The sequence below is a fragment of the Diachasma alloeum genome, unplaced genomic scaffold, assembly GCF_001412515.2.
Source record: "Diachasma alloeum isolate Michigan unplaced genomic scaffold, Dall2.0 Dall_scaffold_00277, whole genome shotgun sequence".
NCBI classification, from domain to species: Eukaryota; Metazoa; Arthropoda; class Insecta; order Hymenoptera; family Braconidae; genus Diachasma; species Diachasma alloeum.
Genome location: NW_021680416.1, coordinates 1572176 through 1597141, shown reverse-complemented (window position 1 = coordinate 1597141; position 24966 = coordinate 1572176). Strand labels below are relative to the sequence as shown.

Below are 24966 nucleotides of genomic sequence, written 5' to 3'. Positions count from 1 at the left end.
CAAGAGGATTGCAGAGTTCTAAATTCGAATGTATAATCCATGAATCCACTCATCCAGAAAAAATAATGTTATCACTCGATACAAGAAGGCAAGTTGATCACTATCTTACGTGGAACGAACTTTTCATCTCATGTGGTCACCAATCTGCTTAGTGCCTAGCGTTTTCTTCCTCTGTACTGACCCCTTGATACGTCATGGGTAATTTTTGAACTCTTAAATCCATTTAAATGGTGTATCTGAAACTGACATCTCTTTCTCGAGAGATCGCCCCCTAATTCTGTGAATTAATGTTAATTACTAATTATCCCTTGATTCATGAACCTCCGTATTAATCTTACAATTTTACACTGAGAAAAAAATATAATTTTGCCAATCAAACATTCTTTGGACAAGAATTTAAAGCTATATTTTGTGTGTAAGTTTCTGTCATTTGGTTGTTTAAAGAATATTTGATGGGCAGAATTATATTTTTTTCTCAGTGTAAGGTATAGTAGTGGCTTCGTATAAGATACCTCGCGCTCCGAGCGTTCGAGGTCTACCCCTAGTCTCGGCACTTTTATCGCCTCCCGAATGTTTATGTTCTCGTCTCGTCTCGTGAACTTGAAAAACCGAAAATCTCGAGATCTAGACAACATAAATCCTCCTGGAATTGTGACGAGATGCACCGATCCAATGGTTTTCGAGATTGCGATGATTCCAAAACTCGTTGTTTCTCCAGACCGTGCACGGAGAGAAATATTCAATAAAAATTGCCAGAAAAAAGACGTAAAAATTACCTTTCGAAACGTAATCTGGGAACGAAGTAAAATTCAATAAAAAGTGTCAATCGTCACGTAAATTCTACGATCTGTTCCGTAAAAATTACTCATCCGTCCGACGCCTCACGGCTAGCCATGAGTCACCGTGAGGGGGAGATTTTAACAACACGTTCCGTAATTTTTCCGGAACTTTTCGTAAAAATTCTTAAACATCCAAGAATTTTCATGTTCTGAGGCATAATAAGTCTTGAAGTTTCTGTTAGATTTTACAACTTCCAGAAAAATTACGTGACTTTTTCGTATTTTTTCGGTGACAGACCCGAAAATTTACTGAACGTTTCAGATTTATTCTCTTATATTCCCATAGAAATTCACTGAAAACGATTCTCGCTTGCGGATTACGTGAAATGTTCCGTAATTTTTCTTGAATACTTCTCTCCGTGTGATGATCTCTTCAAAATAATTCTCGACTGGTCTCGACGGCATCACTAACTGAATCGCTATGCGTCTATAGTATTTTGAATTTCATCCAATCACAAATCATTGATTCCACCACAACCCGCAATCTAAATCTTCAAACTCTGAACATAAGTCATTAAAAAAAAATTGATGTAAGCCGAGCTACACAACGAAATGCAGTCGCGAATCCTCCGAATATTTATTCGTATGGTCCCCCGTCCTTTTAATAAAAGCTATCCCCAAGTGGATGAAAAATCCACCCAATCACTTGGTTTTCTTCATCACCCCAACCACCCATTTGATTTCACCCCCAAATTCCTCAAAACCCCTTCAAACAACTTCGACGAAACGAAACTGAATAAATTAAAATATTCCGCATTCATTGAAAGATCCCTCGGACTGATACCAATGCAAAGTGCCCCATAAATACTAAATTGTTCCCCGCCTACAATACTTTGAATTACATTCAATCGCAAATCGCAGAAAAGATCGCTCTAACAAAAGCGTCTCGTGACTCCTACGGCAATTGACATCTACGATCGTTTAAAATATTATATATATTCGCCGAGGCAGACTGAAGTAGCCGAACCACACCGCTTGCACAAGTCCCCGCGAATTGCACTCATGTGCATTCATACAAACTTACGTCATTCAATCATCCTTTCCGTCTCAACCATTCTCGGTCTCGTGTTGATGTTGATGTTCTCACTACTCGTAAAGTTGTTTGCCAGGCTCGCAGACTGATGAGTGTTAATGGAAGAGAGACTGCCCATCGTGATTCCTCATGAGTTGATACAATTTGTATTGATCCTGACGCGCGATACCCCATCTTCATTAACTTTCCTCTTCCTCAACGCATTCTTCTTTTTCTGATACTAGGAAAGGGGGCGCGCATGATTGGCTAGTGATTTATACGTATTATTTTTTATCATTACGTATTCATTTATTTATTAAAAAAAAGTTTATGTCCGCTTTTATTATAGTTCTATTTAAGAAAAAAAATGAAAAATGGTCCTCAAAAATTTATACGATCGAAGAGTGAAATCGGTCCCATTATCCAAGTGTGGAAATAAATATATTCTTTTTTGTTTTGTTTTTGTCTTTCAATTTCCATTTCAAAACGTTATTGTTCGATTTTTTCCATAAGCATTTTTATTATATCCAAAGGTTCAACTTTTTTTGAAATTGGAATATTCGAATTTTTCAACTGTACTTGTTCCGTTCGTCTGTTTTAAATTTTTTTTGAAATATATCAATAAATATATATCATAAATATCTTATATATATTGTATGTTATGTATTCATAAGTTTATTTATTTATTTATTTATTCACAAATCTAGCATACACTGTTAAAAATTTTTGTCTAAATTTTCAGTGCAACTTGAAAATTCATGATTTTTTTCCCTAAATCATGAAGCTGAATCTAGCAAAAAATTCGACAGCAGAAATTTTGTCGTAGGCGAATCTAGGGGTGTACAAATGTTTTTGAGTAATGTACAAACTCTTTCTCACTCAAAAAACATTTTACATATGATTATTTGACTCTCCTACACTTAAATATCCCCGAAATTGAATTTTCCGCTGACGAATATTCTGCTAGTTTCAGCTTCACCCCTAAATCGCATTCAGTATCACTCTTCTGAAAATTAGTAGTCAACTGCCGACGAAATTTCTTTTTTTTTCTAACAGTGTATATTTGGCGAAATAGATTGCTGGCCAAAAATATTTCACCTATTTTTTAACAAAGGACATCTGCTAGACTCATTCACACCCACGTATTACTACCAATCGCATTGAGATCATCTAGTTTATTATTTCTGAGCATTCGAGGCCTCACTATTTATTTTTTCGAGGATGTGGAGACACATTGTGGGTATCATAGAGGCGATAAAACTTCCGATAGCTTCATTAACTATTTTTCTGGCCGTGCAATTATGCGATAGCGCGTGGGGAACTTCAAATGCCCTAGTGTAACTGTGAATGGGTTGTGACACATTTTTATCCCATTAACATAACGCGGAAGTCATTACAGATATGGAATAATACTCAATGTCGTAGATTAATCACTTTGAAGTTTTGATTTTTACGACAGAATCTCATTCGTAAATTAAATGTGGGTCGAGTTATTAAGGGAAAGGTTCAACTTTTTATAGGAATTTTGGTGTTTGAGGCTCGCTGCAGCTTTTATGGATGTAATAATTCAGATATTGTTGGGTGAAGTAACACGAAAATTCCTTGAGGCAGCTGTGAAAGCAATTGTGAGCTTTCGTGCATTCCCAACGATTTTATATTGCCTCCTGAAAACTATTTTTAATCGTCACACAGCTGTACTTTAATTTCCGCAAGCGCAACCAATAGACGTGTGTGCATTTTCCGTGCTTCAGTATAAAGAGAAGTGCTCTCGTTCCCTTTGGGCGAATTTTTTTAGGGTCCCGTGTTTTCACGGATTTTCAACGGGATTCTGTTGGTTTTGGGTAAATATCATATACATTTTTGGTACTCACTCTGTGACCTTTTTCACCGGTTCCACCGGGCTCACCCCCAGCTCCTTTTTCACCTTTTGGTCCGAGGGGCCCTTCCGGTCCATCGTCTCCTGGGGATCCTGAGGGACCTTGGGGACCAGCGATACCTGGGAATCCAGGGGTTCCTTTTATTCCTTTGCAGTTACATTTGTAGTTGTCGTGACACACCTGGAAGTATAATTAGAAGGAAAAATAATTATTCATTGCCCTCTTCAGAGATGAAATTTAATATTAAACGACAAATGCTGAATAATTTGTCAGGATTAATTAATTAATAATCTATTAATTTTTTTCCACATTTCCTGTTCATAAATAAATTATCAAAATTGTTTGTCAATTATTTATGAAAAATAACGTCTCAATTTGCAATTTACTTTCTCTAGGGGAACTACACCTAGGGAAATGATGCAATTGAATGAAATATAACTCGTTCATGAGAATTTTTCTATTGAATAATATTTTTATGAACATATGATGTCTAAACGTATATTTTATTGCTAACTTTTAATTTCTTATTTCTAATTTCTAATCAACTATTCATTTGGATGAAGGAAACTTTTGTTCATGATTTTAAAAAATCATTTAGAGGATGTGAATAAAACGCATGTGAAAATCTAGTTATTTCATTAAAATAAAGGTTATTTAATTCAAATGAAGGCAAAATTTGAAAACAACTTTTTTCATAAACAATTGTCTCGACTACAAAGAAGGTGTCTTGTGATTTTCTGTCAAAATCATTTGCTATTCAGGACATGCTGTTGAAATTTTTTGGCCGAAATTTCCAGTAAACTTCTTGGAATTCTTCATCATATTTTGTTTCCTAAGATATTTCCTCATTAAAAAATTGACATTTTATGGAGAAATCATCGAGACGATAAATTTCAGGCCAATATTCCATGAAAATTAATCCAAATTTAAAAAATTCAGGTGAATATATTCTTGAATTCTTAATTGCTTGAAAATTCAGTGAAATGAAGTACTGAATATTCATGTTTAGATTGAACATTCAAGTGCGTTGGAGAATTCGTGTTTGTCTGCTGCCTACAAATGTGAAATTTCCTTGAATTGTCGGTGAAAATTAAAATTTTCAGATTCTTTTTCCTTTATAACGAATTCAATGTTACTAGTCTGACGGCGCGCTCATGCGCTTCTATGACGTAAAATTAATGTATCTGAGAAAAATTGAAGATAAAAAAATTCTTCAGATAGTACTTCTAATGTTCGATAAATACCTAAAATTTTATATTTTTCGGGATATAATTGCTGTGGGCAAAAATAAAATACAAAAAAGAGAGTGCGGAATTTTATCTTATTAAAATGGGAAAAAGTAAGTCTTCGGGGTAAAATCGAGGGTTAAACTTTTTAAAAGTTTTATTTGTAGGAAACTTTTATCACTAATAATTGGTGATAGATCCCTAAAAATTAGTGGCATGTCCCTGGACATCAGTTACATGTTCCTAAAAAATAGATTTTTTTCTCGTCATCCTTGAAATTTAAATTTTTGTCTAACAGTGCATCATAAAATCACTCTCGATATCAATCCCAAATCATCCCAATACTGTTTAGAAATGAATTCTGAAGTGCGTTTTTATTTCCACACTCTGCAGTTCCTCACATTCACCGTAAACTCCCAGACCCGAAAAACATATTTCCCAACACATCCCCCATTTAAAAACCTCCAACGGATCTATTTATAATCTCATCTATGGGTTATGCTTGCAGGCCGTGAAATTGGGATTTTTTTCCCTGCCGTACTTGAGGATAAAGATGAATGGAAACCACGGGAATGATTATTGTTCTAATTTCCCCCAACGGATCGCATAATTCTGTTTACAAATTGACGAAGCGAGTGTAATTCGGAGTTCTGGTATCAAGATTGTTGGGGTCACGGCGTACCCTGTTTGTGCGGAAACATGTGGACAGTACAAAAGGTCATTCTCTATTATCATTTCTCAGAAGCAAGCTAAAGCCGAAAAAATACGTATTAAAATAAATCCAAGAGCGTTCATTCCACCATTTGAGACTGTGTTATCCCCGACGAAAATTCCGTGTAGACTGCATTATAATAGATCTCGCAGTAGTTCTTCATTTTTTTTTAACTGAATATTTCGCAGTAGCTCTTCATTTTTTCGGCTCATTTCAGATAAAATCTTATATATGACAGTCTATGGAAATCGGGTTATTCTATTAACATAATTTGTTCAAATCTTCCCCAATTCACCTCCTGATGTTGTCCACTGCACTCTGCTTGGCCAAAATCCGATTGGGAAAAATAATCCGACAAATACCCCTCGCGATTCAAAATTAATCGGGTGTTTCCCTCAAGCTCCCCTGCAAACAAATCATCGTGCCAAGTTTTGCAGAAAAATTTTTAACCTGCAGAACTTGACACCCTCATTTCTTTGCAACGAAGCTATCGGGAAGTACCCGATACTTTTGAAGCTCTTGGGGTATTACTACTGAATATTTTCAATTTCCAGATTTTCGAACCAAATTGTGGGAGCTTTATTTGCAAAAATGTTTACCCAATCAGAATCTCCCCTTCACGGTGACTCATGGAATTTTACTTCGCTCCCAGATTACGTTTCGGAACGTAATTTTTACGTCTTTTTTCTGGTAATTTTTATTGAATATTTCTCTCCGTGAAGGTATTTATGGCCGGGTGGCCACATGAAGAGAAATATTCAGTAAACATTACGGAACAATTCACGTAATTCGCAATGGGAAGTCGTTTTCCGGCAATTTTTATGGGAATAGAAGAGAAGAAATCTGAAACGTTCAGTGAATTCTCAGGATCATCACCGAACACAGTACAAAATTGTCACGTAATTTTTTCCGAAGAAGTAAAATCTTACAGAAACTTGCCGACTTATTATGCCTCCAAAATCAAAAATTCTTGAACGTTCAACAATTTTTATGAAGCTGGTGAGTTATTTCTACGTTCCGTTCCGTAAAATTTCTCAATCGTTGGGGAAAAATTACGGAACGACTTGTCCCAACAGCGGTGAGTCATCAGACGGGTGGTTAATTTTTACGGAACAAATCGTAGAATTTACGTGGCGATTCGTATAATTTCAGTTCCGACTTCGAAACATAATTCTTACGTTTTTTTCTGATAATTTTTATTGAATTCTTCTCTCTGTACATGTTGGAGGTGAGACGGAGGGGAATCTATTGTTCTCTCGCAGAAGTATATTTTATACTCGAACCAAGAATAATATACTTGAATCAAATATATTATATACTCAAATTAAAAATAATATACTTGAATCAAGTATATTTTTTTCCGTGATTGCATCGACACACAAACGCTGACGTAACCGTCCAGAAACGGCCTCAAGCGATTACATCCACTGACATAATTCCCCAGTCACAGTTCGCAATAATCCACTTTAAAATTACCGCACATGAACCAAGAATTATTTACGTTCATTTATTTTCCCAGAACGTGCAAACCCCATGAAACATTCCAAATAGAAATGATCCCCCCATTTTTTATTAGTTTACCCAAACTCATTCCGCCTTTCATTTCCCCCAAAAATACATTTCCCAGAGTTGAAAATGTGGGGCGAGAAGCAAAAAGTGTGAGAATAAATTGTCAAACATGAAGAGATGAAGATGAAAAAAAAATATATTCAGGGTGGATGATTTACAGTAGTTCGCCATGGTCGAAAATTAAACCGCCGTGGGGATACGGTTTTGAGATTTTTACGACATATGCAGTGGAGGAAGAATTTTTCGTGTGCAGAGAGTGCATGAGTGGTATCTGGACCAGATTGAGGCGGGAAAGACCGGGTTATGCTCTAAATATTTAGAAGCCGGAGGTTTTTGAACTCCCTCAGACTGCGTTGACTCAAGACTCGGCTATAATAGCTTATTCATGTACGAAAACGTTCAATAGAAAATCTAGCGAGTTCGCTATAAAATTCTATAGGAATTCTATGGGGTTTCTATAGGATTTCTGTTTGAATTCTATTGAAAAATTCGGTTTGTTTTCTACGCTGATTCTATTGGATATTCGAGAAGAAAAAAGTCGATAAATTTCGAATTTCTGTTTGAATTTTTATCTTGAAATTTTTTCTATACACAGAAAAAAATATACCTGAATTGAGGAATGGGTATTTCAATTCGAAGATGATTCTGTTGTATCAGGCCGGGTTGTAGCAAGCCCTCTTAAGTGTAATATAAGGGTCAGGCACTAAGTGTCAGAATATTAGGGTCAAAACATTAGGGTCAGAATATAAAAGTAAAAAAAGTGGGTGTCAGGCAATGAGGGTCTAAATATAAGTCATATATTATGCTTGATCACCGTCAGTAGCCCTTATATGGCCCTCATTGCCTGACACCCACTTTTTTTACTTTTATATTCTGACCCTAATTCCTTCACCTTTACATTCAGGCCCTCAGTTTATGACTCTCACATTCCGACCCTCATTTTTTAACCTCCACTTTTTGACCCTTATATTCTCACACTTGTGTCTGACTCTTATATTACACTTGAGAGCGCTTGGTACAACCGCGGCTGATACGAAATAATCATCCTCGAATTGAAACACTTATATTAAAAATATATTTATAAGAGCTTTTGTTTTTATAAAATATATTTTATGAAATATACTTGTATCAAGTATATTTTATACTCAATTCAGGTATATTCTTTTTCCATGTAAGAATGCTTGGGCATCAATTTTCCAAGTTGTTTCAGCTCGGATTTTGTAAAAAAAAAACTTGGAAAATTTGTGCCCAATAATTCTAATAGAAAAAACCTCAAGAGAAAAATTCAAACAGAAATTCAAAGTATATTGATTTTTTCCCGTTAAATATGAAATAGAATCAACGCAGAAAACAAGTAGAATTTTTCAATAGCATTCCAATAGAAATCCTATAGAATTCCACTAGAATTTTCTAGCGAATTCGTTAGGTCTTCTGTCTAATTTTTTCATGCGTGCTTTGCCCTGTTGTGCCCTCCTAACCCCTCCCCCTCCCTTCGTACTCCGTCATCTCGTCTTTTCATCGTTTTCCTCATTTTATTCGCTCTATCGTAACACGGAGTAACGACCCACTATGAAAAGCCCCTCAGGTGAAATGAAGTTATTGTTTAGTGACTCTATTTCTGAAGCTCCGTGCGCGACACCGCTCGCATTGTTATTCCTTATCGTTCCATTACTAGTTCTTGAGGACATTAAAATACCGACTGCCTTGTAGTCGCGAGGGTTTCTTAGGGACTTGTGGAGTGATTATTAGAATTGAATGTTTGGGGGGTGGAATAAACCATCTGTAGTATTCGTGAACAATTGGTACGATCGAGACGTGAGGAATGGGTTTTGAATGGGTTCTTGGAATTGTGCGTGATGATTTTGTAGAATTCCTCTCCTTTATTGGATTAATTTATTGGAGCGTGGACTCTTGCTTCAACACTCCTTCATTCTTCGAGTCAGTTATTTTTGGAATTCAATTATCGCGCGAGTACTCGGCGGTTAACGGTTTCCAGATTGAACGTGAGAGTTTGAAATTTTTAACTTCCCGACCCGAAGGGAGGAAGTTATTGTAATTTTTTGTTTTTTTTGGAAATATCTGTGTTAATTTTTTTTTTTCGTGATCGTGGGAGATGATATTTTTTTTTTGACTCATGGGGATGTATGTGAGGCCAACATTTTTTTAGCTCATTTATTTATTTATTTAATAAACACGAATCCGACAGCCAGAGACAGTAGTTGTAATCAATGTACAAACTGACGAAAAAAATTACTTTTGACAAAGATGATTTCCTTGATACAAGAAAATATTCTCTTCTCACATTGTTGACAAATTTCAACAACTAGGCGGTGAAATTTAACAACGAGGCACTTCATATGTGCATTTGTTAACTATTAATGAATGAACATTTGGTGAGACCGAATAGACCCTAGTCTCCAAACAAATCCATTCGTTAACAATAACTAATCCTTTCTATCAGTGCATTAACATTTTTTTTGTTCAGACTTGAGCCAATAAATTACTAAAATGTTTTGAAAACTCGACTCAAAGCCCCTCAAGGGCCTCTGTATATTCCACATTAAAGAATGTTATTGCCAATCATAATAAACAATTGATCAGGATGAATCGCATTATGAAATCATTCACACTATCATCATTTTTCATTCAAAATGAAAATTTCAATTTAATCTTTCCAATGGGGTCAACTGTACCGCGTCAATTCTCCTTGGGAAGAGGAGAACGGAGAGGAATGTTAACTTCCGGAGAAGTAGTTTTGTCAGGTGATTTTTGGGAGTAACGCAGAAACAGCAGTTGGAGTGAAATTCAGCAGAAGATTGCGTTACGAAATGAGAGAAGTCCTGTAACCGTCGGCGGTTCTCTTCACGGGGGATTAAATTCACGTTTCTGATGAAGTTCTGCGGCGCATTGGTTATGGACGTGTTGGATGAAGTTTGAAGTTGATAGTTTGGGGTATGGATTATCGATCTTGAGCAACAGGGGTTCAACTTGAGGTGTAACACAGCTAATTAATTTCATAATTATGCAAATGGGAAAATTGAAAATTCAATTAACATGAACTTTCATGGTTCAATTTCATACATTGTTTGAATTTTTTGAAATTTCAATGGAAAATATGATAGTAATTATCATGAAAGGGACATTGAATCGGATTTAGGGGAAAAATGGTTGTGAAATTGCAAGTTTTAAGTAGATTTAAAGGAAATTCATGAGTTTTCAGTGAGAGTGCCATTGGAATTTCACAACTTGATTGAATTTTAAATAAAACATGAATATTGAGAAAGAGAATGATATCAATTTTCAATTTTTCTCTGATTTTTCTCAATTCTCACGGAATAATTTAACTGAAAATGCAAGTATTTTATTGATTTTCAGATCATTCGAACAGAAAATCAATGGAATATTTGATTTTTCAAGACAATATTTCCTGAAATTTCGGTGTAAATTAAACACGATAACAACTTCCATGAGTTGGCACAGAAAATTGAGACGAAAATTTTTAACAGTATAGGAAATTTCTTAAATAACTCATGATTTTCCAAGAAAATATCTTTTGCTGCGAAGTTATTTAGCTACAAAAATTGTTATTTGTGATTTTTCCAGAAAATTGTTCAGACTTTGTCTTTTTCTTTTCGATGTTTATCCCATTTGTCTCCAAATTTTTCAATATTCTATTCTATGCAAAAAAAAATTCATCATCGATATTTTTTTGTATCAATTCTAATGATGATGAGTGTAAGAAATCAATCCATCAGATCTTATCTAATGCAAATTGAATAATTATGTAAATCTGATATTGTCTCAATAACTCATGATTTGCGAAAATATTTTTTATTGACAAATTTTCTAGCTACAAGTATTTTTTGTTTTTTCTCTACAATTGTAAAACAAAAATAAAATTTCAAGCACTAATTAATTCACTTACAAAATGCTCAATGCACTACAAAAACCAGGTGTCCGACAGCCATCTGAATTTGAGATGTCAGACGGTAAAAAACGTCTGAATCTTCAAAAGTTTCTGAAAATCTGACTAATGACTGAAAATTTCAACCACCGTTTCTGTCTGAAAATGATGAAAAATTTCAGATATTTATTTTCAGATATTTTCTGTCTCTGAAATTCAGTTATTTATGGGCGATTCAAACATTTCACTGTCAAGATATCTCACCCGATTCAGACAGCAAAGTGTTTTCAAAGATTAATTTTTTTTTAAATTTTTTTTTATTTTTTTTTATATATTTTTTTTATCTCGGCCGGATAGAATGGTGCGATCTAATCATTTAAAGTCTTGATCATCATCGCAGTATACCCTAACCGGGTCGAAGCGATGTAAAATAACGATTAAAAAAAAAAAAAACATCAATTTTTAAGGTATTTCTCACGTCTGAAAAGTTGACTCATCCACTGCAAAAACTAGGTATCTGACAACCATCTGAATTTAAGATGGCAGATAGCAAAAAACGTCTGAATCTTTAAAAGTGTCTGAAAATCTAACTGATGTCTGTGTTTTAATTTCTGACATCCTGGTGTCTGAAATTGAAATACCTCCATCGATTCAGACACATTTTAATGTCTCAAAAGTGTCTCCAAAATGGTCCCAGAAGTGTTTGAAAAGTGTCTACAAGTATCTGAAATTCAGACATTACTTTTCGCAGTGATAAGCTATTCAATCTTCTCGTTCGAGTTGATTTGGACGAACCAGTCCGAATCATCAATTTGCGGAAATCCGAATAATCGCCGGAGGTTGGATTTGAACCCCCGCCCCTTACGTCCCCAGTCTAAGCCTTTACACACATGGCTATCGACTGGGTATTCATCTCCATCAATTTCACGTGGCAAGATAGAAACATGCAAAACAATAATTGAAGTTAAAAAACTCTCCGATGAAATAGCAACTTCTCATGAACCAGCTCCAAAGATATTCATTCAAGCACGATGTACTTCCTCATATGAATTTTCAGGGTCGCGCATGAACAACCAACGGGACATTGAGGCGAAGTTACACAAGGTGGATAAATCCCGGTGGAATACGAACGAAGGGAGAACGAAAAAGAGAAGATGGCTTGCGGGGATCTGCATAATGTGTTTCAGTAATGCTAAACGTCCTCGACCGGATGACGCCGCATCGTGAATTGTGGGCAGACTACATGTAGGCAGGTATGTGCTGTAATCATCCATGAACCACCATCAGACAAACTGTCTCTACTTCTGTCTCACTTAGGTACTGTCATTTCTTCAAACATGTTGATATCTCACGTCATTGGAATGACTCCAGACAGACCATCCAGCCGCATTGTTGACCCCCATAAAGTGGCTTCGTTTGCAATTCACTAAATGCGCGATTGTACTGAGTCTTGAGATCAACTCGGTAAACAATTGAAAAAAGCGCAATTGTCCGGCGTATTCATAACAGTGGAATGATGTGAAGTGCGTTTGACTGCTGTAAAATTCAGCTTTACGAGCTGAATGTGAGTAAATGTCCATGGGGATGAGCATTTATGGCCTCTATTTTCATAAACAATTGGATATGAGGCGTAAAGGATGACGCATTTGAGAAAAATAATGTTCTTGAGGATAGCCAAGTGCTTTGGCTATTTTGTCTCCAGTAAAATGATTTTTCACTTTTGTAGTCTAACATCAGAGCTTTCATTTGAGCCCCATTTGATCCCAAGTTTCCGGACAATTCACGATGATTTTATTGGTTCCGCTTTGCAGATCTGAATTTGAATCTCGATATTGAACAAAAATTAGAAAGTTTACTTTTGGATGAAGATTGAAGTGGTCAATCCCTTCAAGTCGACTTAGCTCCCAGTTGAGTTTTTGTTGAATAACTCGGAATTGAAGAAAAATAGCGAAATTTGTGTAACATCTTTTTCGATAGTCTTCGCTTTTCTTCACAAAAAAGATTTTTAGGAAAATTTTGATAACTCATTTAGAATTTGAGATTTTTTTTTATTGTCAGAATTTGAGATACTCATCGAGAACTGGCGCTAGAATGGAATTGACTTAAACCGTTTGACCACTTCACTACTGAATTAAAGAATTGCAATTTATTTATTTATTTATTTATTCATATTCAGAATTTTACTAGAAATCGATTTCATGCCTAAAAAATTAGATTTCCGAAAGTTTAAAGAATTTAATTATTGTTATTTTTGTTTTCATTATTTAAAATGAATAATTTATCAATTTTGAATGCAAGATTATTAATTTTCAGGTCCATTCGTAACTAGTATAATCTTCATTTTGATAAAGAAAAAATTAGTTGATGATTAAAAAGCTATTTATATCATCTGAATAAATGCGTCATTATGAGCTATTTGAATAAACCCATTTATTCGGTAAAATGAAGCTTTTTCGATTTAAATACTGCTGATCATTTTAAGCATCCAATTCCATGTCACGTGCTCCGCTAATGCCGATACACTGTATTCACTGAAGCCCACAGATTATTCCCAAGACGCATTCAATGAAATTTACGAGCTGAATGTGCATAGAGGTATATGAAAATCAACATTTATTGTCTCTATTTTCATAATCAATTACATATAAACCCAGAGAAATGATGCATCGGAATGAAATAAAATTCTAACTTCGGAAATTTTCTTTTATTTAAAATTGGAAAATTATTTGAATGGAAATGCTTTGATTGTTCAAAATAAATAATATATCAATTCCAAATGATATATTATATTAGTGATCGTTGTTAAATTTATTTCTACCTAATAAAGTATTTTGCATTGATAAAGAAAACAGTTCACATTTAAAAAAAGATTATTTCATGTGGATCAGCATTTTAAATAATAGCTTCATTAAGAATTATTTAAATGAATCCACTTATTTAATTAAAATGAAGCTTTTTCGATTGAAATAAATCATATTTCCGAGCACAGGAACGGATAAAGTAATCAGGAGATATATTGGTATATTGGTGTATCAATTGTCAACTGAACAATAATAGATTCAATGAATACCAATCTTCATTCATTGATCTTGCAAAATACTACTGATTATTCCGAGCATCTTGATTTGGTGTGACGTGCTCCGCTAATGCCGATACACTGTATTCACTGAAGCCGTCCATTGATTATTCTCAAGACGCATTCAATGAAGTTTACGAGCTGCAAATATGACTAGCAGTCTATGGAAAATTATTTTAATGGAAATGCTTTGATTATTTAGAATAAATAATTTATTAATACCAAATGAAGGATTATTAAACGTTGTTAAATTCATTCCTAGCTAATAGTCTTTTATTTGGCGATGAAATCATTAGTTCACATTTAAATAACTATCTATTTCATGCAAATAAAAACTTTGAATAAAAGTTTTATTACGAACTATTTGAAGAAACCGATTTGTTTGATTAAAATGAAATTTTTCGATTCAAATAAATAAGTCCTTTGAGTGTGGGAAATGATCAAGCAATCAAGGGATGGTACATTGTTGTATCAATTGTCAATCTTCATTCATTGACATTGCAAAATACTGCTGATTATTCCGAGCATCTTGATTTGGTGTTACGTGCTCCGCTAATGTCAATATTGTATTCACTGAAGCCCATTGATTATTCTCAAGACGCATTCAATGAAGTTTACGAGCTGCAAATATGACTAGCAGTCTATGGAAAATTATTTGAATATAAATATTTTGATTATTGAAAATAAATAATTTATGAATTCCAAGTGAAAGATTGTCAATTGTTAAATTAATTCCTAACTAATAAAGTCTTTTGCTTTAATGAAGAAGACATTTATATTTAAGAAACTATTCATTTCACGTAAATAAAAATATTGAATAAATGCTTTATCACGAATTATTCGAAGAAACCCATTTATTTAATTAAAATGAAGTTTTTTCGATTCAATCAAATCATTTCTCTGAGTGTGGGAAATGATAAACTAATCAAGAGATGGTACATTGTTGTACCAATTGTCAATCTTCATTCATTGACATTGCAAAATACTACTGATTATTCCGAGCATCTTGATTTGGTGTGACGTGCTCCGCTAATGCCGATACACTGTATTCACTGAAGCCCATTGATTATTCTCAAGACGCATTCAATGAAGTTAACGAGCGGCAAATATGAATAGGACTCTATGAAAATCAACATCTATGGTCTTTATCTTCAGTCGAAAATTATTTGAATGCAAATGTTTTGATTATTTGAAGTGAATAATTCATCAATTCCAAATGAAAAATTATTAATCGTTTAATGAAACTCCTTCAGCAATAACTACCACCATTTACTTGAAATTTAGCAGCCAATATTTTGAGTGCAGAAAGGATTTCAATAAAATTGAATTTTATTCTGCCGAATGCGTTAGGATTTCTATCGAATTTTTCCACACATGATGTCACCTAAAACGGTGACCAGCCAGCGCAACTTATCGCGAAGTCGTGATGACATAGTATAGACATGATTAGTTAAACTTCTGTAATCAGACCAGTTGCCCTATTTCTCGGTACTTATTTTCGGAATTTTTATTAAGGGTAAGAGTGGACGCAATCGTTGCGAAATACATGGGACACGAGATGCAGACCTCGATATCGAATTATCAGAGATAACGTTGAGAGTTCAAGGGGTTGAATACGTTGGGCCACGTTCTGTGTACAGTCTTAAGATAAATTTCATTGAATGCGTCTTGAGAATTGTGAATGTATTCTAACCAATGGGATTCAGTGAATAGAGTGTGAGCATTGGCGCAGGACGTGACATCAAATCAGGGTGCTCAGAGTAATGAGTTGTATTTTCCAGTGTCAATGAATGATGATTGATTGATTGAGTTTATATCCAGAATTTTAGCAGAAATCAATTTCATGCCTAAAACATAAAGTTTACAAAAATTTAAACATTTTCGATTATTTATTGATAAACAACGAGTGTTTAAAAGAATAATAATTCTGCGCAAAGGGTAACTTGAATGACGCTGAATATTCATGATTTTTTTTAAACTTTGTTCAACTAATTTAATTGGCAAATGCGATGATTGAAAATTCTTAAATTTACAGTGCGGTATGTGCTAAACTGCAAAATGCTGGGATATCCTTAAGCGCAAGCTACCGCGCGCACATGCACAGCAAAAACGAATATCTGAATTTCACACACCGTTTGTAGAGATTTTTCAGACAAAAAAAAAGTCAGAATAAAATGAAAATTTGTCTGAATTTCAAACAAGAATTAAGATGTTTAAGCACCTGTTCGTATGAAATTGAGACAAATTTTCATTTTATTCAGACGTTCGTTAGTGTCTGAAAAATTTCTACAAAAGGTGTGTGAAATTCAGACATTTGCTTTTGCTGTGTGCGCAACAACGGAATTCATCTCGAAAGAGTCCCCCAATAATAGTAAAAGTGACTTAATCAAGAAAATTCAACGAATGCCAGTAACTTATTCTCTTATCACTCCTCAGTCTGTGGACCCTTTACTCCCCTTATCATATCGGGAGCGCTTGAAGCCATCCATTCATTCTCCCACGATTATTATTAATGGAACATGAAGCTAGTTCATTTCCATGAATTCATATTGAATTGAATCGAGGGGGCATAAAACTCTGACCGGCGATAAAAATTGTGTTATACGATAGCAGAGGTATGTGGTAGTAGTTTGTAACATCAATTACAGTAATTCGTAAATACCGAATGATGTAATGGAATGAGCAATTGATGCAAATGGGAGAGATATTGTCTCAACAAATTTTTGCTTCATGCGAATTTTTACGAGATTAAATCGTCATGTTATAGGATTTAAACATCCCGTTAATTTTTTTTTATGTGAACTTTCAATTTATTTTATATGAACTAAAAACACCCCATTGTATTCTAGATATTGCAGTTGATGAAATCAAATTTTTGCAGAATTGTTCAACCCAATAGTCGAGTGGAAGAATCGTAATGGAAGAAGAATGAACGACCGAACGCGGGGAATCCCGGACAGAGGGGCTTGTCTAGCGTTCAGGAAAGAATGTGCATTGCGCCGTCTGACAGCGAGTATCATTCTCTACTGTACCGGCTCTCAGTTCTTACGATATTCATCAATCATTTTTCCGGTTGACATTTATACATTTGGATGCTGTTGGCTTTTGTGCATTTAACGCCTCTTCATTTTCACAGTAGATACCATACTCTTGATTTACAGCTCTGTGCGGACCATACGCTACATGGAGAGAAATTCTTTAGAAAAATTCGAGGAATACTGGAAAAATCACAATCGACTGTCTATGAAAAACTCTAGTGCTGTTGGGGGAAATTTTTAGGACTTTCGGGTAAAATTTTTGGAGACTTCAAAAATTTATTCAAGTTTGAGAAAAATTGACGTGCTACCCAATAAAATTTTCAGTGCCAGTAGTGGAATTTATTCCTGGCCATCACTTTGCGCCCTGTTTTCTAGAGAACTTCTCTCCGTATAGATTTAAAGATTTTTTGCCATCATTCGTATGTTAAAGAGTCTTTCTATATTATTTTTCAGATTTTTCAAATGTTTTCTGACGCTTCTACACGGGAAATTTCTATTTAGATCCTGAAAGTTCGAACAATAAAATATTATACAATTGGTCTATTCTAACTAAAAATGATGGTGAATATTTCCATGAATGAAAAACGGCCGACTTGAATATTCTTTAAAAAAACCTACATTCGGATCAATGGTTGATTTAAATTTTAAAAAATTAATTAAAAATTCAATTAAATCTTAGAATTTTAATAATATAAACAATGTTTCTTCCCTGAGGTGTTCTCCCGCGCGGTCACCCATCCATCTAGTGACCACACTCAGCGCTGCTTAGCTTAACAAAAACAAGGCCTGCCCATCACCGCAGTGCGCTAGCCCCGTTGGGCAGAATTTTAATAATAATTTAATTTTCAAATATTATCGAAAGTAAATCCAACCGCGACCAAAAAAAAATAACCCCGATGACACGACGACAAAGCGCGATAATCTCCGCGTTGGAATTAAAGAGAAATTTATCAACATGTAAGAATTCTTACGAATAAAAAAATGTAATAATTATTATAATGAATTAATCAATTGTTTATTCCCTAACATCCAAACGTTTTCATTGCAATAAATATCTAAGTTTATTAATTCCCAATAAGAATATTGACGAAATGAATCGAAAAATTTCAATAATAAAAAGTGTTATTCGATAATTACGGATTCCATCCATTTTTCTATTTTTTAAACTCTTCATTTTTTGATAACTAAAATCAAAAGTTTGATATGTTTCCAATAAATAATTTCTTTATACGTAATTTCTAAATAGCATTGAAAGATAATCCACCCCTTCCCAAAAAAAATGTTGACCCTAAGTGATAATACAACGACCCAACGCAAGAATCCCGCGTTAAAATTAAAGAGAACAAATTGATTAATATGTAATAATTCTGTAATAATAACTCCTTCATTGTAATAAATATCTAAGTTTATTAATTCCCAACAACAATATTGACGAAGTAAATCGAAAAATTTCAAACAAAGAATTTTATTCTACGATTACTTATTTCATTTATCTTTCTATTTTATTAAACTCTTCATCTTTTAATAACTAAAATCAAAAGTTTGATTTGTTTCCAATAGGTAATTTCTCTACACGTAATTTCTAACCACCACTGAAGTAAATCCAGCCGCGACAAAAAAAATGAACCCCGAGTAATGATACGACAAAGCGCGATAATCCCTGCGTTGAAATAGTCATGTGGCCACAAAGAGGGGGTATGACTCGACTTTTTTCATTCACATGCACTCCTTTGAAGACTCTCTGCCCCATTATCCCCAGCAATCCGACCAATCTTCTTCATCTCGTTGCGCTCAATGGATTTTAACCTCCCCGTTTCAATGATATTGTCCCACACAAGTGGTTTGATATAAACTCAAAAGCCACCCGCGCAATCGGGCATCGAAATCGCTCGGCCAAGTGACTTCGATGAAGCCTCTTCAGAGTCTATTGAATCTAAAGGAAAACAAGTTGAATAAAGAAAACGAGAGCAGAGTGAGCTGATACTCGAAAATAGCTGACTCCAATGTACACGTGTGGGGGATCGCATAACGCGTGGGTGAGAACGACTGCCGTCGACACTAGACGACTAATTCCGAGGAATTAACAGTCACAACCGTATTTCACGTTTTTTTCGTCGATCTCCTTCGTCACTTCTAACTCTCGAGGGATTTTCCCCTCCAGCTGGAGATCCACGCGGTTACTGACGTGACAACATCATCTGTTTACGAAGAATAGACAAATGGTTCTATTTTAATTCCGGAAAGATGAATCAAACAGTCGTCAAGTGAGAACAGCTGAGAAAAGACAATTCCACTTCTTCCAAAATAACTTTTTCGCGAATATCTCGAAACACGAACGAGCTATCAAAATTTTCGTAAAAACATTTTTTGCGGGAAAAACCAAGCCCTATAAAAAAGGTCTTAACAAAAATTTTGCTACCCCTCTTAGTTTCTGAGATATCCCCCAAAACGTGAAGTCACTTCCCAATCGCAATCGATCCCGACAACTGACAATTGATCCATCGATCGCCTGCGCTCGGCCTCAACCGCTCCCGCCCCACGTGATGTCAAGGTAACCTGTCGCCCCGCAGATCAGCTGATCCCACCAAAATAAACCCCATGAACAAACTAAAAACTCACCACAGCCTCAGTCGCCGGCGCCTGCCACCCAACCAGAATCCCAACGATGCAGATGACAACCGGTGTCACCAGGTGCATTCTCCGTCTGCCGCAGGAGGCGATGTCACCACCCCCGGGCCACATATCGTCCCTCAAACCGCCCCAACAATGTCCCCAATTTCCAACAGAGAAAAAAACCTCGCCTCAGCCGTGTGCCCTAGCACCTCGACATGCCTGGGTTGTCCAGACCACGGGTTAACAGTTCGCACGAAATCTCGGAGTGCGCCGGGGCGAGTTTACCCAGCAAGTTGAAACCAACGAGCGCAGCGAGACGCCTCCGCCGATTTACTCCTCTTTTCGGCTTCCTCCCTCCCCCCCGGCGGGGCACAACAGGCGATGGCCAGCGGTGTTTGAGCTGTTCCAGAGCGTGAGGACGACGGATGAGCCGAAAATGGACAGGATCAGGGGCCTCTTTGTCACTCCCTCCGGTGACTATTGCCTATTCGACGAGAGATATCGGGAAAAACCGCGCGCGGGGTCGTGGTGCTCGGCAACGTTTGGCGCGCTGGTACACACGGTGGTGCACGCCCGTGGACCGGCGGAGTCAATCGAGAATACGAACAGCGGTTTAACCGCTCCCCCCACTCCCCCCTTCGTACTCTTGGCGTGTTTGGACAAGAGTGCGCTGCCCATGTGAAGTCAATGTTGCGCCGTTGAGGGGCCGCACAGCAGTCACGGGAAGATGCGCGACCGCGATCAAGCATTGAGCGCGCCTCGGTTAGCCGTTGTGCGCCAATGTAAAATATCGGGAGGGCCACCAGAGTTGAGGCGCTTTGCGTTTGGCTATAACAACCCGGGGAATCGGTGTCGGCGGGCGCGCTGAAGTAAAGCGCGAGGGGAACGATTCGACGTTTGTTAGGAGTACTTCACTCTTCGGGAGGAATCGGCGCTGTATGCGCAGGACGGGATTTTTGACGGCGTGCGGGCTCTTTTGGGGCCGTTTTTGTCGAGGGCTTGCCGGTCGGGGCCCAGGAGGCCAGGACTCGCGGAGGTGAGGCCCTCCCCGTACTGTACTCCTCGGAGTTGCGTTTCGGCGGAGGAATTTTTAACTGGCGTGGCTAACGCGATTCCGCCTCCACCTTCCCTCCGGAACGGTTTCATTCAGAGCCTTCCTTGGATGGGACGGTTCACGGACTGGAGGAACTGTAGTGTCAAGAGTTGAGGTACCTCCGACACCCAGGGAGGTGATAATAGGGTGGTTAACATGACCCGGTCGGCATTGCGGTAAGTTTTTACAACGATTTTTGACGATAATTTTTGTGCGGTTTTTTTTTGTTTTTTTCCGCGTGAAAGCGATTTCGCGCGACGTGAAGTCGATTTTTCGGGGGAGTTTTTCGTGCGCTCGCGGGCTCGTTAGGGCCCTCCGGGTTTTGGACGGAAAAAGTTTAAAGTTAACTCCAAGGACGGAATCGCACTGATGGGCAATCGCCGGGTTTCGGGCTCCCGAGGCTTCCTAGAAGGGTCCTCACGTTTACTTTTATTTCTATTATTTGCACTTTTGTTTTGGCTTATTTTCATCCGTACCCTTTGCGACTTGGGATCAACCTCGTCTCGTCTTTTTAGTTCGTCTCTTTCGTGGTCTCCTCTTCCTTCGTCCAGCGGGTTTTCGATTCGTACATGCGCGCAGCGCGAGATCGTGCGCCCGACGGCCACGGGTTTTCGATCTTCATCGATAAATTTCGCGGGACAACTGTTTCTTCGGGGATTTTTTTATTCGGGGAGCGGCTGGGGATTGGGGGCTTAAGCTGCAGGTTATGCCGTGTCCGGTGTCTGGTGGAGATTGCGAGGGCAGTTGTGCATGATCATTCCAGTGAGGGGCGAATAATTTTGATGGCATGGATTTATCTCTGATTTGCGCATTAAAATGTCGGATGTGAATGCAAATTAAAATATTAAAATGGAATGATTCTATTTTTAGTTTTTTTTGTGTGGATTACAAAATGTCGTGGCAGAATAATGTTAGTTGTGTTAATTACAGGAATGCAAAATAGAGTGTTACAAAAATATCTCAATGAAATAATTTTATTTTTAATTGTTCTGTTCGCCTAACAAAATTCCCAACAGTTGTTATTCTGTAATTTTTTATTACAGATTCATCGCAACCGTGGTCTGCCTGTCCGTAGTCGTCACAGGGGTACGTAAAACCATAGAATTACAATCTTTAATGGTTGCCCTAAAAAAATTCCTACACAAAGAGAGCAACATACAGCACAAAATGGGGCTAATCGTTTAAAATTCTCATCTCTTTATTTTTACTCGAATCGGCCGTCGACGTAACCCATGCGCGTCTGCATCTTCCTCACATCTCGCCGTTTCTCATCTCCTCCATCTATTCTCCCTCCATCCACCACTTTCTCTCCTCCTCCGCCTACTCCCCCTCATCCCCCCCCCCTCCAAACAAACGCAACTCAATCACATTATTATTTTTGTGCACTCGTAATTCTTCAGCTGGTGCCGACGCACACGCCTGCAGTGATTAAAAAACACGCGAACTTTCACTTTTAATTTATTTATCAATCGTGTTTTTTTGGATTGAAAGTTACTTGACTGGGAGGAGAAAAAAAAACGCGAATGGATGAATGGCAATACAATACCGCGAGGAAATTTAAGAAAGTTGCAGGGGGTTGTCTTTATCGTACAGATGACAGGCCCTTTTTTATATTCAAAAAATGAGGAAAACTCAAGCTTCAATTTGTTTCCAATGACAACAGGTGACTGTAAATCTTTAAAATAGTCCGCTTACCAGGATTTTTAATGGATTGACTTGAATTTTGGTTCCCACACACTGATAGAATGATTGGCTTATTCCAAACGAGATTCGTTGACTATTAACGAGTTGAATATGATCGAATATATAATCGGGCGATTTTTCTAGTTTGCGAGGTGGTTGGATTGAACATGATAATAAATGGAGAATTAAGAGAGAAACAACTTATTTTGCGTAGTTATTTGAGAAATATGTTTTTGCATATTTTCGACAACACTGAGACAAAATGGGTTTTTTCAACTTGGGAATTTTCTCTCTTCTGTAATCTTCATAAAGAGAAAAAATGGATAAATTTTTGGTAGGATAAGCTTTGGGAATAATTTTCTCTCCTCAATAATCTTCTTAAAGCATAAAAGTGGACAGATTTTTGGTGGGATAAGCTCATTTAGTCCGAGATGGATAGAATTCACTAAACATTTCTATTGGAGTTCTATTCAATTTTCGATTAATTTTGGCCGATTCTGGTGAAATGTTCAATAGAAAATGTAGAACAACAATAACAACTTTTTCTATTGAAATATTTTCTATAGAATTTCTTCGGCTCAAATTTTCAGACTTTTTTCATTCTATTTTTTTCACTTCATCAAAAAAATCAAACAAAAAACTTAGAGAATTTGTGAAATATCTGAATAAAATAAGTTCTATAGAAAAATAGGATTCTATCGCTTTTTCTACGAAATATTTTCTGTTGAACATTTCAATAGAATCGGCCAAAAACTAATAGAAAGTTCAACAGAAATTCAATAGATTTGTTTAGCCAATGCGCTAGTTTTTTCTATTAAATTTTCAAACACGTGCAATTTTTCTAGTTTGCGAAGTGACTGCATTGAACATGAAAATGGAATAAAAATTAAAAAAGGAACAACTTATTTTGCGTAATTATTTTAGAAACATATTTTTTCATATTAACGACAATACTGGGGCAAAATGGGTCCTTCTTTCTTGAAATTATTTGCAATTTTAAATACGGTCAACGCGTGAAATGAAAAAAAATTGTCCTCTGCTGAATTAAGGAAGGATATTCTCAATTTAAGTATTTTCTCTCCTCAATAAAGACGAAAATAGGACGAAAAAAATGAACCGATTTTCGGTGGGATGAGCTCATTCGGTGCGAGATGACTGGAATACACAAGTACGACGCTTGAACGCCAGGCGATTGAGGCACACGGCGGTCCCCGGGCGTTTAACTTAATACCCCCTGATTACAGTCCTTATTGCATGGTATAAACTTTGAGCACGTGGGACAGACATCACTCTTGCGCGCAACGCGTGTTCATGTATTTCATACAAGCGTGTACCTGTTAGACTTTATGTAGACTCAACAGTTGGAACATCTCGCTGGTCCGAAGTAGTGAAGAACTGACTCACTTGATTTATGATTTTTTTTCGTCCGAGACGAAGTGGTGAAACATGACAAGTCGATTTTTTAGCTTTGATAGTGGGAAATTTTTTAAATATTGTCCCACACAATAAATATTTTGTTTTATTTTCATTTTTACTTATTTTGTAAAATATTGTCTCACACCATTTTGCACATGCACTCGATGAGAGTTCAAATAGTAAATTATTCCGATGGGGAATGGTTTCAAAGAGTAGGCGAAGGGCAAGATGAGCTGAAATATTATTACCTTCATAGAAAGTTGATATTCATTCGTCGTCCACATTATTTGTGCAAATAATCAATTTTTCGAAATATTGAAGGCGATAGTCACGTATGAAAAAAAATCATAGAAAAACCTAGCGAATTCGCTAGACAATTCTATTAGGTTCAGACGATTCTATTGAAATGTTCAATAGTCAATATTCTATAAAAAATGTCTCAATAGAATAAGTTGCCTAGAAAAATTGAATTCTATTGAATTTTTATATAGAATATTTTTTGTTGAATATTTCAATAGAATCGCCCGAAAACTAATGGAAAATTTAAATTTTGTTGAAATCCAATAGAATCATCTAGCGAATTCGATATTTTTTTCTATTAATTTTTTTCGTTCGTGGTAGGACGTGGAGAAGGAATTAAAAGGTTGTGTTATCTTTAATTTCCTTACATAGATTTCTGAAGATTCTAATAATTGCTATTATTTATTCATGAGAACGAATTTTTTTTTAAAAAGCTGATGTCTTGGAGAATGTAATATGGCTGTAATTTGATGTTTATAATTGATGAATTTCTTCAGACTTTTCTCGTGCAATTGAACTAAAAAATTAGAGTATTAAAAATTTTAAAATCTACACTTTAAAATTTTTGGCTGAAATTTGCGGTGCACTTTTTGTAAATTATTATCAAG

At 36.3% G+C, this 24966-nt stretch overlaps 2 protein-coding genes across 2 annotated transcripts in view; one reads left to right on the top strand and one right to left on the bottom strand.

Annotated features, from left to right (window-relative positions):
- LOC107038119 (collagen alpha-5(IV) chain) overlaps positions 1 to 20395 on the bottom strand; it is a 66768-nt gene extending 46373 nt beyond the window's left edge. Inside the window, exons 1-2 of the mRNA XM_015257025.1 lie at positions 19873 to 20395; positions 3723 to 3908 (exon numbers count right to left, since the gene is read on the bottom strand). Coding sequence (XP_015112511.1) covers positions 3723 to 3908; positions 19873 to 19995 — 309 coding nt within the window. The 5' untranslated portion in view covers positions 19996 to 20395. The remainder of the gene's footprint in view (positions 1 to 3722; positions 3909 to 19872) is intronic.
- A 279-nt stretch (positions 20396 to 20674) lies between these two features.
- Positions 20675 to 24966, top strand: part of LOC107038115 (collagen alpha-1(IV) chain) — a 29523-nt gene continuing 25231 nt past the window's right edge. The window contains exons 1-2 of the mRNA XM_015257020.2: positions 20675 to 21135; positions 22003 to 22045. Of these exons, the coding sequence (XP_015112506.1) occupies positions 21116 to 21135; positions 22003 to 22045 (63 nt within the window). The 5' untranslated portion in view covers positions 20675 to 21115. The remainder of the gene's footprint in view (positions 21136 to 22002; positions 22046 to 24966) is intronic.